General features: G+C 41.8%; 2 protein-coding genes across 5 annotated transcripts in view; one reads left to right on the top strand and one right to left on the bottom strand.

Moving 5' to 3' along the window:
* The window catches only part of POLH (DNA polymerase eta), a 36,122-nt gene extending 20,820 nt beyond the window's left edge, over positions 1 to 15,302 (bottom strand). The window contains exons 1-4 of one of the 4 annotated variants that reach the window (XM_032299491.1): positions 14,925 to 15,302; positions 10,257 to 10,397; positions 9,583 to 9,717; positions 6,775 to 6,992 (exon numbers count right to left, since the gene is read on the bottom strand). In XM_032299491.1, the coding sequence (XP_032155382.1) occupies positions 6,775 to 6,992; positions 9,583 to 9,717; positions 10,257 to 10,393 (490 nt within the window). In that variant the 5' untranslated portion in view covers positions 10,394 to 10,397; positions 14,925 to 15,302. The remainder of the gene's footprint in view (positions 1 to 6,774; positions 6,993 to 9,582; positions 9,718 to 10,256; positions 10,398 to 14,924) is intronic. The other 3 variants (XM_032299493.1, XM_032299492.1, XM_032299494.1) reach the window with 3 other exon arrangements.
* The window catches only part of XPO5 (exportin 5), a 49,605-nt gene continuing 47,649 nt past the window's right edge, over positions 15,297 to 17,252 (top strand). Inside the window, exon 1 of the mRNA XM_032299489.1 lies at positions 15,297 to 15,611. Within this exon, the coding sequence (XP_032155380.1) occupies positions 15,507 to 15,611 (105 nt within the window). The 5' untranslated portion in view covers positions 15,297 to 15,506. The remainder of the gene's footprint in view (positions 15,612 to 17,252) is intronic.

The raw sequence follows: 17,252 nt of genomic DNA, 5'->3' as shown, positions 1-17,252 counted from the left end.
CCAAGCATAAGCCACCGCACCCAGCCAACAGATAGGTTTTTGTTTTTGTTTTGAGACGGAGTTTTGCTCTTGTCCAGGTTGAAACGCAATGGTGCAATCTTGGCTCACTGCAACCTCTGCCTCCAGGGTTCAAGCTATTCTCCTGCCTCAGCCTCCCAAGTAGTTGGGATTACAGGCGCCCGCCATCATGCTTGACTTTCTTTTTTTTTGTATTTTTAGTAGAGAAAAATACAATTTTTCTCCATTTTGGCAGGCTGGTCTCAAACTCCTGACCTCAAGTGATCCACCCACCTTGGCCTCCCAATGTGCTGGGATTACAGGCATGAGCCACCATGCCCGGCCAAAAGTTAGTTTTTAAAAATAAAGTTCCTCAGCACAGCGGCTTGTGCATATATATATATATATATATATATTATATATTTGGTTTGTTTGTTTGTTTTAGACGGAGTCTTGCTCTGTCACCAGGCTGGACTGCAGTGGCGTGATCTCAGCTCCCGGCAACCTCTGTCTCAAGGGTTCAAGTGATTCCCCTGCCTCAGTCTCCTGAGTACCTGGGACTACAGGCGTGCACCACCAAGCCCAGCTAATTTTTTGTATTTTAGTAGAGACGGGGTTTCACCATGGCCATGATGGTCTCGATCTCCTGACCTTGTGATGTACCTGCCTCAGCCTCCCAAAGTGCTGAGATTACAGGTGTAAGCCACTGTGCCTGGCCTATTTTCTTTTTTTATCTATTTTCCTGAAACACCAAGGCTTGCACATAAGAACAATAAATACTATTAAAACATTCATCATTTAAAACAATTTATACTAGACATATTAGCTTTGGGAAATAAAATTATGAATAACATCATAATTGTGTGACTTTCTGTATCTTTTTAAACAGAGCTAAATTTTTTTTGCTTTAGATTTTTTTCATCATTGCTCTCCTGGATTGGGTAATTTTGCAATCCTGTTGCAATGTTGATTTTAAATTTGATTCTTTATCTGTATCAACTAACAGGACCACTGAAGATAAGCAGAATTCCCTTATTTCCCTGCAATGCTTTTTACCTTTCCTCTAGTTGATAAAATCTATAAAATTTTGGGTTTTCTTCAGTACCATGAAATGGACTGCAGGAAGTATTTCACGTAGTTCTTGGTGTTAAATGCCCATGAAAGCTGAGAAAAAGACTTTGCTTTTCTTGTCGAATTATCTTGGCACACCACTGTGGAAATGAATTGCCACCACACACACCCTGGCCTGAAAAGTGGGGATCTACTTGTATACTTTCTATTCTATATCATTGATCTATGGGTTTTATCAATACCAAACACCCCTAGTTACTATAAATTTATAGTTGAATCTTAAAATCTGGTAGCATGTCTTCCAACGTAGTTCTTTTTCAAAGTTGTTTGGCTATTCCACATTCTTTGCGTTTCCATGAAAATTTTAGAATCAGTTTGTCAATTTCTATGGGATTTTGGAAGGGACTGCAATGAATCTATATGTCAATTTGGGGAGAATCGAGCACTAATAATATTTAGTCTTTTGATTCGCGAGGCTAGTATAATCTCTCCAGTGAATTTTATATTCTTTAATGATAATAAATATATGATCATTATGAGATAAAGCCAGGCATAGGGGCACATACCTGTAGTTCCAGCTACTTGAGAGGCTGAAGTGGGAGGATTACTTGAGCCCATGAGTTCGAGGCTAACATGGGCAACGTAGTGAGACCTTATCTCAAAAATAATTATTATAAAATTGTTTTCTAAGGCCAAGTGCGATGGCTCAACCCTATAATCTTAATCTTGGTACTTTGTGACACTGAAGTGGGAAAACTGCTTGAGGCCAGGAACTTAAGACCAGCCTGGGCAACACAGTGAGACCTTGTCTCTATGTCTTATAATAATAAAGAAATGAATTAAGAGAAAGCAAAAGGAAAAGAAAAAGTTCTTAGCTCACAAGCTAGTTACAAAATGGCAATGATGGGAAAGTTTTCACGTTGGCAATTTCTGAGAAGTACTTTAAATCCTACTATTTAAACTTCATATACAAATAACTATTTTAGAAAATACAATGTTGCAAATGCAGGAGGGCTGAGCATGATTACTAGCTCTTAATCCATTAAGAGGCAAGGTGGAATGAAAAGCTCAGTACTAAGGTATTACAAATACCTGGCCTCTCTTCTTAGATTTGAAATATGTTGTATCCAGAAAAAATGATTTCTGGAAGGTTATATCCACTTAGATCAGCTAATTTCTGTCATCAGTTTTTTGTGGTTGCACACATCAAAAATTCAGGAATATGATAGGTCAATGTCAATATTTCCTAGACATTGCATTGTTCTGAACATTACATATAATAAAATGTCACTGCATTTGGGAGCTTAATATTTAAGTTGGACACACTAATGTAATAGACACAAGGCACACAGAAATAGATTTCTCTAAAAACATGGGCATTTAAAAAAAAAAAAACCGTATACAGGTAAGAAACCTAAGTACAGAAGAAAGAGGAACATGCCCACCTGAGTTAACATTCAACCATCAAGGAAGGTATATACCATCTTCAGCTAGAGATAAGAGAACACCAACAATTCTCTGCAGCAAAAACCAACATAATATGTAAGACTAGTTCTAATTCTGAGGTATGTAGATTTCAAAGGGTTTGTGAATCTCCTGAATACTGCATGCAAAATTGTCTTATGCGCAGATATATTTTTTTCGGAGGCACGCATGGGTCTATAGCTTTCAACAAATTTTGAAGATTAAGTAATTCTCAAACTTTAAAGAGCCACAGATTTAAGGCATTATAAAACCAATTCCAAATGTTTATTTTAAAAACAAAAAAAAAAGCCAGGCGTGGTGGCTCAAGCCTGTAATCCCACCACTTTGGGAGTCCGAGGCGGGTGGATCACGAGGTCAAGAGATCAAGACCATCCTGGTCAACATGGTGAAACCCTGTCTCTACTAAAAATACAAAAAATTAGCTGGGCATGGTGGCGCGTGCCTGTAATCCCAGCTACTCAGGAGGCTGAGGCAGGAGAATTGCCTGAACCCAGGAGGCGGAGGTTGCGGTGAGCCGAGATCGCGCCATTGCACTCCAGCCTGGGTAACAAGAGCGAAACTCCGTCCCCCCCCAAAAAAAAAAAAAAAAAAATCGGGCTGGGTGCGATGGCTCATGCCTGTAATCCCAGCACTTTGGGAGGCCAAGGCATATGGATCATTTAATGCCAGGAGTTCCAGACCAGCCTGGCCAACATGGCAAAACCCTGTCTCTACTGAAAACATAAAAATTAGCCAGGCATGGTGGCATATGCCTATAACTGCTTGAACCCCAGAGACAGAGGGTGCAGTGTATCAAGATCTCACAACTGCACTCCAGCTTGGGTGACACAGCAAGACTTTGTATCAAAAAAAAAATAATAATAATAAGCCAGTGTTGCACATGGAAAAAAAAAAAAAAAAAAACAGATGGCCAGGCCCCGTGGGAGGCTGAGGTGGGCAGATCACGAAGTCAGGGGTTTGAGACCATCCTGGCCAACACGGTGAAACCATCTCTACTAAAATGCAAAAAATTAGCTGGGCATGGTGGCGCATGCTTGTCGTCCCAGCTACTTAGGAGGCTGAGGCAGGGGAATCACTTGAACGTGGGAATCACAGAATTGCAGTGAGCCGAGATTGTGCCACTGCACTCGAGTCTGGCAACAGAGTAAGACTTAATCTAAAAAAAAAAAAAAAAAAAAAAAGAGGCCAGGTGAGGTGGCTCACGCCTGTAATCCCAGCACTTTGGGAGACTCAGGTGGGCAGATCATCTGAAGTTTTGAGTTTGAGACCAGCCTGACCAATATGGAGAAACTCCATCTCCATTAAAAATACAAAATTAGCCAGGTGTGGTGGTGCATGTCTGTAATCCTAGCTACTCGGGAGGCTAAGGCAGAAGAATCACTTGAACCCGGGAGGCAGAGGTTGTGGCTCACCGAGATCACGCCATTCCAGCCTGGGCAAAAAGAGCAACACTCCATCTCAAAAAAAAAAAGAAGGCCAAGGTGGGTGGATCATGAGGTCAAGAGATCAAGACCATCCTAGCCAACACGGTAAAAACCCTGTCTCTACTAAAAATACAAAAATTAGCTGGGTGTGGTGGTGCATGCCTGTAGTCCCAGCTACTTGGGAGGCTGAGGCAGGAGAATCACTTGAACCCGGGAGGCAGAGGTTGCAGTGAGCCGAGATCGCACCACTGCACTCCAGCCTGGTCAACAGAACGAGACTCCGTCTCAAAAAAAAAAAAAGTAAATTATGCAATAATGTGGTACAGAAAGGTAAGACCAAAGAATATCTTTCTTATTACGATAAATTTCTGACGCTGGTCCCAGAATAATAAAATCTTGACATTTTTCATATCAAATGCTTACATACCATGATTTTGCCTCTTTCATATGTGGCACATCTTTATGTCCATTATATTTTATCCAGAGAACTAAATGATCTGCAGCCTCTAGCTTGACATACTCTACATCATCAGGATCAGAGTATAAAATAATTCCTTAAGTCACAAGCTTCCCTGGGCAGTTCTGCTACTACCCTTCTGCACAATACATTAAAGGCATATCATACAACCAACTGTTCAGCGCAAAAGCAAAGTTTACATATTACATCTTTTTTTTTTTTTTTTTTTTGAGAGAGTCTCACTCTGTCACCCAGGCTATAGTGCAGTGGCATGATCTTGGCTCACTGTAACCTCTGCCTCCCGAGCCTCCCAAGTAGCTGGGATTACAGGTGCCCACCACCACACCCAGCTAATTTTTGTATTTTTAGTAGAGATGGGATTTCACCACATTGGCCAGGCTGGTCTTGAATTCCTGACCTCAGATGATCCACCTGCGTTGGCTTCCCAAAGTGCTGTATTACAGGCGCGTGTCACTGCACCCAGCCAAAACATAAAACTTAGGCAAAATTATTTGCTCTGGGGCATATAACTTAATTCCACATTCATAATATTCAATTTAAAAAAGGACCTCATTCTTAGCCAAATTCTTAGACCTGGAATCTAGGACTATCATAATCTAACATTATCACAAAAGCAAGTTTATATTGTCCTAATTTTACTCAAATCTAAGAAAAAAAATTAACCTTCAAGTACATAGTGTTAAAACACTTCATACAGATTATATCACTAATTTTTTTCAGATAAAATAAAAATAGATTAAATTTTTTATCATTTCTCAACACATCAGTAACCAAACAGAAAATGAAAATAAATAAATAAATAAAATAAAAGCTGGGCAACATAATGAGACCTTATCTCTACAAAAAATTAAAAAATTAGCCAGGCATGATGGCACACACCTGTAGTTCCAGCTACAGGTATTGATCGACTTACCACCTATGCGACTTACGACCATTCGACTTTACAACCACAATCGCTAGCCACGACTGCTCCGCGTCTGGCAGCGCAAATGTTGCCCAGCTGGGCGTACGACAGTGCGGACCAGCTTCCGGCAGCACTACCATCTCCGCGTGCACCATTTCAACTGTACATATAGCCTACTCAACTTACGACCAAATCGTGTTACGACCGGTCCACAGTCCTGACCGTGGTCGTAAGTTGAGCACTAGCTGGGCTAAGGTGCAAGGATTGTGTGAGCCCAGGAGTTCAAGGCTGCAGTGAGCCATAACTACACCTGTGAATAACCTCTGACAGCTACTGTACTCCAGCCAGGGCAACATTAAAAAAAAAGACAAGGAACCAGTAATTAGGATATACAAGGAACTGTTATAAATAAAAAAATAAATGATTTTACCATTTTTCCATGGAAAAATGGGCAAAGATTATAAATAAGCAAACCACAGAAGCCAAAACTCAGCTGGCTTACAAGTGTATGAAGAGATCTTCAATCTCAATTAGTAATCAGAGAAATGTCAATTAAAGCAAAACTGGCCAGGTGTGGTGGTTCACACCTGTAATCCCAGCAATTTGGGAGGCTAAGGCAGGTGGATCAGGAGGTCAGGAAATCAAGGTCATCCTGGCTAACATGGTGAAACCCCATCTCTTCTAAAAATACAAAATATTAGCCAGGTATGGTGGCATGTGCCTGTAGTCCAGCAACTCAGGAGGCTGACGCGAGAGAATCACTTGAACCCAGGAAGCAGAGACTGCAGTCAGCCAAGATCGCACCACTGCACACCAGCTTGGGCAACAGAGCTAGACTCTGTCTGGGGAAAAAAAAAAAGATATACACATATCTAAGATATATCAAATACATCAATGGGTGCAAGAGAGTGAGTGGGGTGCAGAGGGAGCAGGGAAATCACTACGAAGGGTAAAAGTAGTAAAATACAATTAAGAAGGGTCTTGTGAAGCCCATATGTAATCATGTGCAAAGAAGTGATTGGAAATTTTGAGTCACTCAGCTCCCTATACCTGATGTCCCCCTTTAAAAATCTTACCCTTCTTATAGATGAAGAAACCAAGACACTAAGTTACAATAATATAAATTAAGTTACCAATGACAAAGTACTCAGTCAGCCTTCTGCTTTCTACTGATAACACTAACCTGCCCTAGTTATATCTAAAGATAAATTTACTTTCATACAGATTTCACAGCTTCTCAACAGCAATATACCTGAAAAGATAAGAAAATTTGTATATCCTTCCATGTGAGTCTTTGTGATTCATTCAGGCTGTAGTTTAAGTTTCCTTTCAATTATTCCAAGGAGAATCAGCATGACCAAGCAAAGCAGGTTCCAAAGGCAGAAAGCAGAAGCAATACGATGCTATGGAAGTACCTTTCTGAATAGTCTCTTCTGCCGTTGCAGGGCCTTGGGGCAACCCTTCAATGTAAGTGCTTGGCAACAAGTCTGCTGAGATAGGCTGACCTTGTAGCTTTTGTAGTCTCTCTTGTACGGCACTGGTCAGATCTACATAAGCCTCATCAATACTGGCACGTTCAATCACAGCAAAACGAGACATTATCTCCATCACTTCAACACTGGCTTCCCGGTACCTAAGTAGTACACGGATCATTTACGCAGGTAATAAAGACAGCCAACCTTGAGATTGTCTGCTCCACTCCCCCACTGCCACAATGAACAATAATACACATAAATCAAGAGATGTGACTTAACAGAGACTAGATAGTAGTAACAACTGAAAGGGTCAACAGGCAGGCAGATGGTCAATAACAGAAGCATGGAAAAGGAAGAACCACAGAGCCAAACATTTTTAACAAAATGCCAGAATTACCAACGCAAAAAAAGCATTCAGGCCATTAACATATCTATATGATAAGGAACTCTCTAAAAAGTAAAGAAATGCGCCGGGCGCGGTGGCTCACGCTTGTAATCCCAGCACTTTGGGAGGCCGAGGCGGGTGGATCGCGAGGTCAAGAGATCGAGACCATCCTGGTCAACATGGTGAAACCCCGTCTCTACTAAAAATACAAAAAAATTAGCTGGGCATGGTGGCGCACGCCTGTAGTCCCAGCTACTCGGGAGGCTGAGGCAGGAGAATTGCTTGAACCCAGGAGGCGGAGGTTGCAGTGAGCCGAGATCGTGCCATTGCACTCCAGCCTGGGTAACAAGAGCGAAACTCCGTCTCAAAAAAATAAATAAATAAATAAATAAAAAAGTAAAGAAATGCCTTAAATTGGTGTATTACTGTGATCACTTATTCCTTTTATTTTCATATATTCACCAAGAAGTCTTCTGCTTCTAATTCTGTCTTAAAAAAAAAAAAAAAAAAAAAGGGAATTTACACACAACACTACACTGATCAGTGAACCAAAAGTATCTGGTCTTCCTCAGGATAGTATTTTCTTACTGTAAATTAACAAAGTGACATATGGATTTTATACTTCAGTCAATGGCGAGTTTGGTTAACATGTGAACTGGTCATCACCACATACACATACATACCTTAACCAACCATTTATAGATATACTAATATTCAAATTATCAAGTTGAAGATAAGCACCTAGAATGTGGTGATATGTCTGGGCAGGCAGACAACCTTCCTCAGGGTACAGATACTAATCTTACCATATGTTTTCTATTCAAACCTTAATAAGCAGCTCTTCTGGCTGTATAGCTCGTCTTCTATGACAATATGCAGCTATTTTCTTTGCTTTAGTTTGGACCTGCTTTGTAGTGTCCAGTTCTTTGTTCCTACTGAATTTATATTTACCATAAAAATGAAAACATTGGTACCTCTTCATCATGACACCCATAAAAACTAGTATAATTACTGTTCTAAAACATTCTCAAATTAGAGAAATACTTCACTTTTTTTTTTTAATCTTTATTTAATCTTTATTTAAATCTTTATTTTTTAAATCTTTATTTTAATCTTTATTTTAATCTTTATTAAAAGGATAGGCCTCAAAGAAAATAAAGAGCAAGGCCAGGTGTGGTCGCTCATGCCTGTAATCCTAGCACTTTGGGAGGCTGAGGCAGGTGAATCACTCCCAAGGTCAGGAGTTCGAGACCAGCCTGACCATCATGGAGAAACCCCTCCATAAGGGAGTAAGGCCAAAAGTCCCAACTCTCTAAATATGCCTTGGTCTTTTTGGTGACCTACCCCATCCTGAAGCTGTTAGTCAACACCTCAGCTTCCTGAGTAGCTGGGACTAGAGGTGTATAACACCATGTCTGGCTATTTTTTTTTTTTTTAATTTTGGTAGAGACAAGGTCTTACTACATTGCTTACTCAAATTCCTGAGCTCTACTAAAATACAAAATTAGCCAGGCGTGGTGGTGCATGCCTGTAATCCCAGCTACTTGGGAGGCAGAGGCAGGAGAATTCCTTGAACCCAGGAGGTGGAGGTTGGGGTGGGCCGAGATCGCTCCATTGCACTCCAGCCAGGCAACAAGAGCAAAACTCCATCTCAAAACAAACAAACAAACAAAAAAAAACCAAGAAAGAAACAGCAATATACTCACACACAGCCAGAAAGGGATACTTCTAACATTGTGAAATATATATTGGGTCTCCATCCCGGTTTCCTGACACATAACTCCAAAAATCCTTGGAATCACCTTGGCGTCCCAAAGTGTAGGAATTGTCTGGGGTCTGTGCCTACCTCTGACTTAGCTATGCTGATACATTTCCCCCATTCCAAGGCTAAACTTCTAATATTTGCAGAGTGATAGCTTAATCTAAAAACAAAGATAAGTAATCTCCCTTGAGATTGTTCAATTATGGCAACTAATTCCTGATGTTGTACTAGAACATCAGTTTAACTCAGCCTTTCCTGGAAAAACTCTGTTTTACAGTCAACTTAGTAACTTCAAATACTTTAGACTTTTGGACATGGAGAACATGGGAATTGGTACTAAATCTTAATCTAACAATCAATTTTGAACAATTAAGGAACTGAATAGATGTCAAAGGCAGCAACTCTTATGTTACAATGGTTTTGAACTGTCCCCGAGACATAAATCAAAATCTGTTTTTTATTTCACAGAGACAAGTTGGCTGACCAAAAAGAATTTTTTCCAGATGTTATTTACAGAGTTAAATTCAAAACACCAGTTCCTAGCCTCATGAAGTATTATTTTCGACTCCTTTATGTCTCCATAAACAATGTTTTTCCTTACTTGGTGAGGTTAGCTTTCCCACGGGACTCACGAACTTGTGCCAGTAGAAGATCTGGACATAACTTCTTAGCATCATCTGCCCACATACTTCTAGTGACTCCAAATGCACGAGCTTCATAACTCACTGCAATTATTCTAAGGTTAGAAAAAAGAGAAAACAGAAAACATATTATATGATCACAAGCAAACACAAGTAAAATTTAACACAGGTAAGCTATAAACATATCAGAAACTTTCTGACCACAGATGCCACCATTCAATCCCAAACAAAGCAGTTCAGAAATCTCAAAAATAGGGCCAGGCACAGTGGCTCATGCCAGCAATTCCTACACTTTGGGAGGCCAAGGCAGAAGGGCTACTTGAGGCCAGGAGTTCAAGACCTGCCTGGGTAATATAGTGAGCCCTGCCCTCAACCAACCCCCATCTTTACGACCCCCGCAAAAAATAAAATCAGCTTGGCATGGTGGGATGCTCTTGTAGTTCTAGCTACTTGGGAGGCTGAAGTGTGAGGATTACTTGAGCCTAAGTCAAAGCTGCTGTGAGCTGATGGTGCCACTGCTCTCTGGATGGGTCAACAGAGAAAGATACTGTCTCAACAACAACAACAAAGCACCTACCACAGTGCCACTGTGTTATCATTGAATAATAGTTGTAACAATAACAATGATACATACCCACCACCCTTCCATGATTTGTACTGTACAACTGCACAAGGTTTATTCCTCAAATGAGGATTTTGCCGCTGCTCCACTTGAACAAAAAAACAGTCCATGTCCACGAGAGCAACCACTCGATCCTGTCCAGTAGCCATTTTTCTGTAACACAACATGTTATGGACAGTTAGCAAATGCCAAGGAAAACTGTAATTCCCTTCTTTCACTGATGAGTTACCATGAGCATGAGAGAATGGAAACCAACAAGAATGAAACAGGCATTTAAATATACAGATTAAGTATCCCTTAACTGAAATGCTTGGGATCCAAAGTGCTTAAGATTTTGAATTTTTTCAAATTTTACAATATTTGCATTATAATCACCAGTTAAGCACCCATAATCAAAAAATCCTAAACCTACAATGCTCTAATAAACATTTCCTTTGAATGCTGTGTTGGTGCAAAAAAATTTTTGGAATTTGAAGCATTTCAAATTTCAGATTAGGGATACCTGAGTGGAAAAAACACAGTTTTTAAAATTCTTTCACTCAACAACAATCAAAAAGGTAGACTTCTGTGACCAAATGTGTGGGGATTTCTCCCCACTAACAAAGCAATAAATTCTGCAGCCGACACCAAGTGGGTATCCTCCAATTTGAGTCTGACATTATCTACCTGGAGAGTCAGTTCTCATAGGTTGATGGCTCAGTGCCACAAGACTGCCCCTATTTCTGATGTCAATCACAAGCCACAGGTTGTTACTGACTGGCTATAAATTGGGGCTCTCATGACCCTCTCTTTGGGTTTGGTTACTTTGCCAGAGTGGCTCACAGAACTCAGGAAATCACATTTACTAGTTTATTATAAAGGATATACAGATGAAGAGATACAAAGGGCAAGGCATGTCCTCCCTGGGAACACCACTCTCCAGGAACCTCCTTTTGTTCCTATCCAGAAGCTCTTCAAACCCTGTCCTCTTGGCCCTTTTATGAAAACTTCATTGGCTAGGCATGACTGACACCCATGTAGAAATGGTGACTAAAGGTAGGATCTAATACTAATACACAGCCAAAGACTGTCTGCTCAGATTCTTCCTGGCCTCTCTGGGTAGCATTCCTTCTTCCAGGGTATGGGGTAGGAACTCTTCTGAAATGAAAATCTTATGACCCATAAGCAGAAAGACTGGAAGATTAGAGTCCTGCTTTGGGCAAATCAAAGGAGGGCAGGAGAAGGTCAGAGACAGAGATTCTGTTTTCTGAGGCTTGCTTCAAGAGCCCCAACATTATAACAAAAGCTAGGGGAGTTATGAGCCAGGAACCATGGACAAAAACTAACATACATATATCATAAGATCACAGGTACTGAACCTGTACTGCTGGCATAGGAATAAATTAGACAATTTTATGAGGGTAATACGTATTAAAAAGCTTTAAAAATACTCTCAAAAGAACTGACCACAGAAGGTACAAAAATAGCCAACTGGCACATAAAAATAGGCTGACCATCATTAGTCATGGGGAAATGGAAATTAAAATCACAATCTATATTACCAAGGGAAGAGAACCAATATTAAATCTAGTTGATAGACAAATCTCACGTATAAATTCAGGGAAAAGAGAAGCAGGAAATGATATATAACATCATAGCTTTCATGAAAAATGTCAACTTTTTACCCTGAAATACTTTTAGACTTACAGAAAATTGCAAAAAATGGCAGAGTTCTCCTACTCCGTTTCCTAATGTTAACATTTTACATAACACAATTATCAAAACTGAAAAATGAACATTGGTATATTATTAACTATATGCTCTACTCTCCTCCAATCTGTTGACAATTCCTTGGTTGTTCCTTGTTTTGCATGACCATGACACTTAAAGAGTATTGGTCAGCTATTTTGAGAATGTCTCTTAATTTGAGTTTGTGGGCCGGGCATAGTGGCTCACACCACAAATCACAAGATCAGGAGTTCAAGACCAGCCTGGGCAACACAGTGAAACCCCGTCTCTACTAAAATACAAAAAATTAGCTGGGTGTGGTGGTGGGCACCTGTAATCCCAGCTACTCAGGAGGCTGAGGCAGGAGAATCGCTTGAACCTGGAAGGCAGAGTTTGCAGTGAGATGAGATTGTACCACTGCAGTCTAGCCTCAAAAATAATAATAATAATAATAATTTGGGTTTCTCTGATGTTTTCTCATGATTAAGATTATGCATTTTTGGCAAGAATATAATGGCATTGATGTGCTCTCCTCAGTGCATCACATGGGGTGGGGGGAATAGATGCTGTCAGTATATCTTATTAACCATGATCAATTAAATGTTTTTTGCCACATTTCTCTTTATAAGGTTACTATTTTTCCTTTTGTAACTTAAAAATATCAAAGATACTTGATATCAAAGATACTTTATGACTGCAAACATCCTGCTTCTCTTCAACCTTTCAATCACTAAGCACCCATCAGTGGCTAGTGCCTAACACTTTGTAGCATTCTGTGATTTTCTACCCACCCATGTAAATTTCTCAAACACAAAAGAAAACTCACTCTAACAGATAAACATACATGAAGTTATGAACGGTAACTTGGAAGAACAAACCCTACATGCTTGCGAGTGGATGCCAATAATTTAACATTTTTAGTAATCTGGAAGAAGAAACATAAAGCAGTGGCTCCCAAAATTTGCTATATATTAAAATCATCTGGAAACCTTTACTTTTTATTTATTTATTTTTTTTTGAGACAGAGTTTCACTCTTGTTACCCAGGCTGGAGTGCAATGGCACGATCTTGGCTCACCGCAGCCTCCGCCTCCTGGGTTCAGGCAATTCTCCTGCCTCAACCTCCTGAGTAGCTGGGATTACAGGCACGCGCCACCATGCCCAGCTAATGTTTTGTATTTTTAGTAGAGACGGGGTTTCACCGTGTTGACCAGGATGGTCTCGATCTCTTGACCTCGTGATCCACCCGCCTCGGCCTCCCAAAGTGCTGGGATTACAGGCTTGAGCCACCGCGCCCAGCTACTTTTTATTTTTTTAAAGACAGAGTCTCACTATTGCCCAGGCTGGAGTACAGTGGTGCATTCTCAGCTCACTGCAACCTCTGCCTCCCAGGTTCAAGCAATTCTCCTGCCTCAGCCTCCCTAGTAGCTGGGATTACATGCAGGCACACCACCCTGCCCAGCTAACATTTTTGTATTTTTAGTAGAGACAAGGTTTTGCCATGTTGGCCAGGCTGCTTTAAATACTATTGATATCTGACTGCCACAACTATATACACTAATTTAATCGGTATGAGTATGACCTGGGCATGGGGATTTTAAAAAGCTCTTAAGGTGATTCCCATGTGCAGCAGTTTGGGAGCCAAGACCTATATAATAGAAACATCAGCAATCCATGATTCAAATAAGAGAAACACAGGTTATACAGTTGAGTGAGCACCCAACTGTATTCTAAAAAAAGCTTTTCAAAAATTAACATTCATCTTGAAAAAAACATGTCCAAAAAAAAAAAAAAAAAAAAAACATGTTTTATAACTGCAAAGCAGGAGGATGAGTGAAAAAAAAAAAAAAAAAGAAAATCAGAGTAGTCCAGCATTAATTCCCTATAAATTCCAATCAACCACTTGCCTAAAACAAGCAGAATGTGATACTTAAAACATTTACAAGTTAAAAATCATAACATGCCAGAAATCCCTTTACGTTGAAGTGGCTTTTCTGTAGTACTGGAACAGATGAAGCCAACAAATAGGAAATGCATTGTCACAAAACAAAACAAAAACAACCCACTGGCTAAGCACCATATTAGATCCAAATACCAGAAGTGGGGCAGGAATAGGAAGCAGTGATTTATGTTCAGAAAACATTTTACTAAGCACACAATCACAAAAACAGATCTGCAGACTTTAACAGATAATAAAGCTGTTGAGGTTTTCAGTTTATGTATTTACTCAAGAAAGAGCTCTGTTTATTTTTGAGACGGAGTTTCGGTCTGTCGCCCGGGCTGGAGTAAAATGGCGCGATCTCTGCTCACAGCAACCTCCGACTCCCGGGTTCAAGCAATTCTCCTGCCTCAGCCTTCCGAGTGGCTGGGACTACAGAGGCCCACCACCACGCCCGGGTACTTTTTGTATTTTTGGTAGAGACGGGGTTTCTCCATGTTGGCTAGGCTGGTCATGAAATCCTGACTTCAGGTGATCCGCCCATCTTGGCTTCCCAAAGTGCTGGGATTACAGGCGTGAGCCAGCGCGCCCGGCCAAGAGTTTTACAAAGATGGAAAATGAAACACACTTTCTGCCCAAACCATGTTTTTGGATAAGTATTACACTACTTTGAAATCCTTATATATAGCACTTGGTCAGTTATGAAAACCGCACAAACCTTCACTAATTGCAATTATTCCTCTTTAAACATCTCGATTTACTTCAATCCGCACAAAACAAATTTGGTCCCCACCAGGCAATAATACAGGCAGAGGTTTAAGAACTACAGGGAAAAACATATACATATATATATATATATTTTTTTTTTTTTACAAGAAAAATCTTAGAGGACAGTACCAGGGTCTTATCCCTGTTAGCATGATTTCTATTTCACATCACGTCGGCCCAGTCACCGCTACATCATAATAAAACCAATAGCCAAGGCAACAAAGAAAGTCTGAAACACAGTGACAGTGAACAAATTCCATTTCTTACCAAGGTAACGAACACCTGGCAAAACTGCCGACACTGGGTGCCGCAAATGCTGGGGTCGGTGTCCACTGGAAGGAAAATGGAAGGGCTTTTGAATATCTTTTCGCCTTTCTGGGAGCGGGCCAGTGAGTTTCGAGCGAGATTTATTTCCCGTGACGACGGAGAAGCCGAGAAGGGGTCGTAAAGGATCCTGCCCGGGCAACCGCCCCCACAGCCCAACAGGAATCAGCCATAGATGGCGCGCCCAGCAACGAAGCAGCCAGACTGAGGTAGGACAGCGAGCTCACTGCAAAGGGCCGTTGACGCGGCTGCGCACTGCGGCCCTTCCGCCTCCCGCCCCGCCCACCCAGGCGCAACCGTCACAGGGGAGCCGCCACTTCCGCGGGCGCGTGCGCAGTGGCGGGCCGGGCGCGTGCGCAGCGCCGGCTTCCCAGCGCTAGCTGCTACTCCTGCTCCTCCTCCAGCCTTCCACCCCGCGCTGTCCCCCGCGGCCCGGTACCAACGGGTGGTCCCGCCGAGGGAGCCGTCGTGCCTCGTGGTCCCGGGACTGCAGTGGTGTAGCGCTCTCAGCGCGTGGCGCTAGGCATGGCGATGGATCAAGTGAACGCGCTGTGCGAGCAGCTGGTGAAAGCGGTGACGGTCATGATGGACCCCAGCTCCACCCAGCGCTACCGTCTGGAAGCCCTCAAGGTAGCTGGGGTCCTGGCGCCCTGGGCCGGTCTCGACACCCTCTGCCAGCCCCAGCAGCTCCGCGCCGCCTGTAACTGGGGTAGTGTCCCGCCCACGCGGCCCCTAGACCTCCTTTCCCAACTCCCCGGGACCTTCCCCTTGCGGCCCTCCGCTCCTCTCCCAAACCCCCGCCTTCTCCACCCGCCGCTCCTGCACTTTGCCTGGGACACTCCGGGTCTCTAACTGCTGCTTCTCATCTCGCCGCCGCTACCCACAGCCCTCCTCCTCCCCCTTTCCTCGCTTCTGTGCAGTTGTCCGCACCACGACCCTCGCCCATTTTCATTCCCCAAACCCCACATCCCCTCGCCTTCGCGAGGCGCACGTGCAGATCCCGCCCCCAACACCAGCTTCATTCTTTATGGTCTCCCCTGCTCTAAACGTTTTCCTGCTGGCCCACTCCCCTGACCCAAACTGACCGAGCCCCCAGCCTCTCTAGTGCCCTTATGCCTATATCCTTTAGCATCTCTCGCTAACTTTCGTTTGTGTCTTGGGCATTTTCTGGGGTAATTCTCACACCTCCATTTCTTCCATGTTTCTGAGTGTGATATTATTAGGCTATTTTGCGCAAAGATGAACTTCTACCACTTTGCATTTTAACAAGGGCACTTTGGTTTCCTGAAAGTAGTTTGTTTGAGACCCGAATGCTCTGTTCTTGGGACTGACTCGTGTTGCAGTTCTGGGGTGCTAATACAGTCCAAGCTTACTTGCCCATAAAACAATGTATGTGGACTGTGAGAAATGGCCGTTTAGGAGAATATACCTGTGCTTGTGCTCTACATTTTAAAAGTGATGTTAGCCTCAAAAAAGAAAGTAAACACCACTTGGAGGAAACACGTTACAACATGTAGATGTTTGCCACAGGGTTTGGAATCAAACAATTGAGTTCTATTAGTTTGATTTTTATTATTAATATTTAAAATAGACACAGAAGAGAGAATACGATAGTGATTCTGCATGTTCCTGTCACCTAAATTCAGCAATTAAAGATTTTACCACATTTGCTTTTTCCACTGCCTATCCTCTCTCCCCGCCTCAAAGGTTTTTAAAGGAAACCCTAGAAATTATTTCACCCCTATTTACATCAGGGGGATGTCTCGAACAAATGATTTCTTATTCATTTAGGTCCATTTTTTTTCCAACATTAGTAGGGCTACTGTTGACCATAGCATGGAAAAAATCTGGAACCATCACGATGAAAGGGATGTTTATCAGTTCTTTATTCACAATATATGTTAACGTGTATATACATCTCTTCATAAAATAAAGTGAACACCACTTGGAGGAAATGTTATATATGAAACGTTTTATATATTTTATATTTATGTTTTCATATTAAATATATATTTTTAAAGTAGCTGTGCTTGGAGAGCCATATAATGTTGATCTAGGTTTTGCAACTTAAACATGTAGGTTAGGTTGGAGTTTCTTTTTGAGATAGAATCTCTGGTTGCCCCGGCTGGAGTGCAATGGGAAGATCTCAGCTCACTGCAGCCTTGATGTCCCGAGCTCAGGTGATTCTCCTACCATTTGAGCCTCATGAGTGGCTAGGACTACAGGCACTTTCCACCATGCCTGGCCAATTTTTAAAAATATTTTTAGTAG

Source organism: Sapajus apella, unplaced genomic scaffold (genome assembly GCF_009761245.1).
Source record: "Sapajus apella isolate SASKATOON/1434 unplaced genomic scaffold, GSC_monkey_1.0 scaffold41, whole genome shotgun sequence".
Classification (NCBI taxonomy): Eukaryota; Metazoa; Chordata; class Mammalia; order Primates; family Cebidae; genus Sapajus; species Sapajus apella.
The sequence above is the reverse complement of the archived record's forward strand: the minus strand, read 5'-3'. Positions and strand labels throughout refer to the sequence as shown.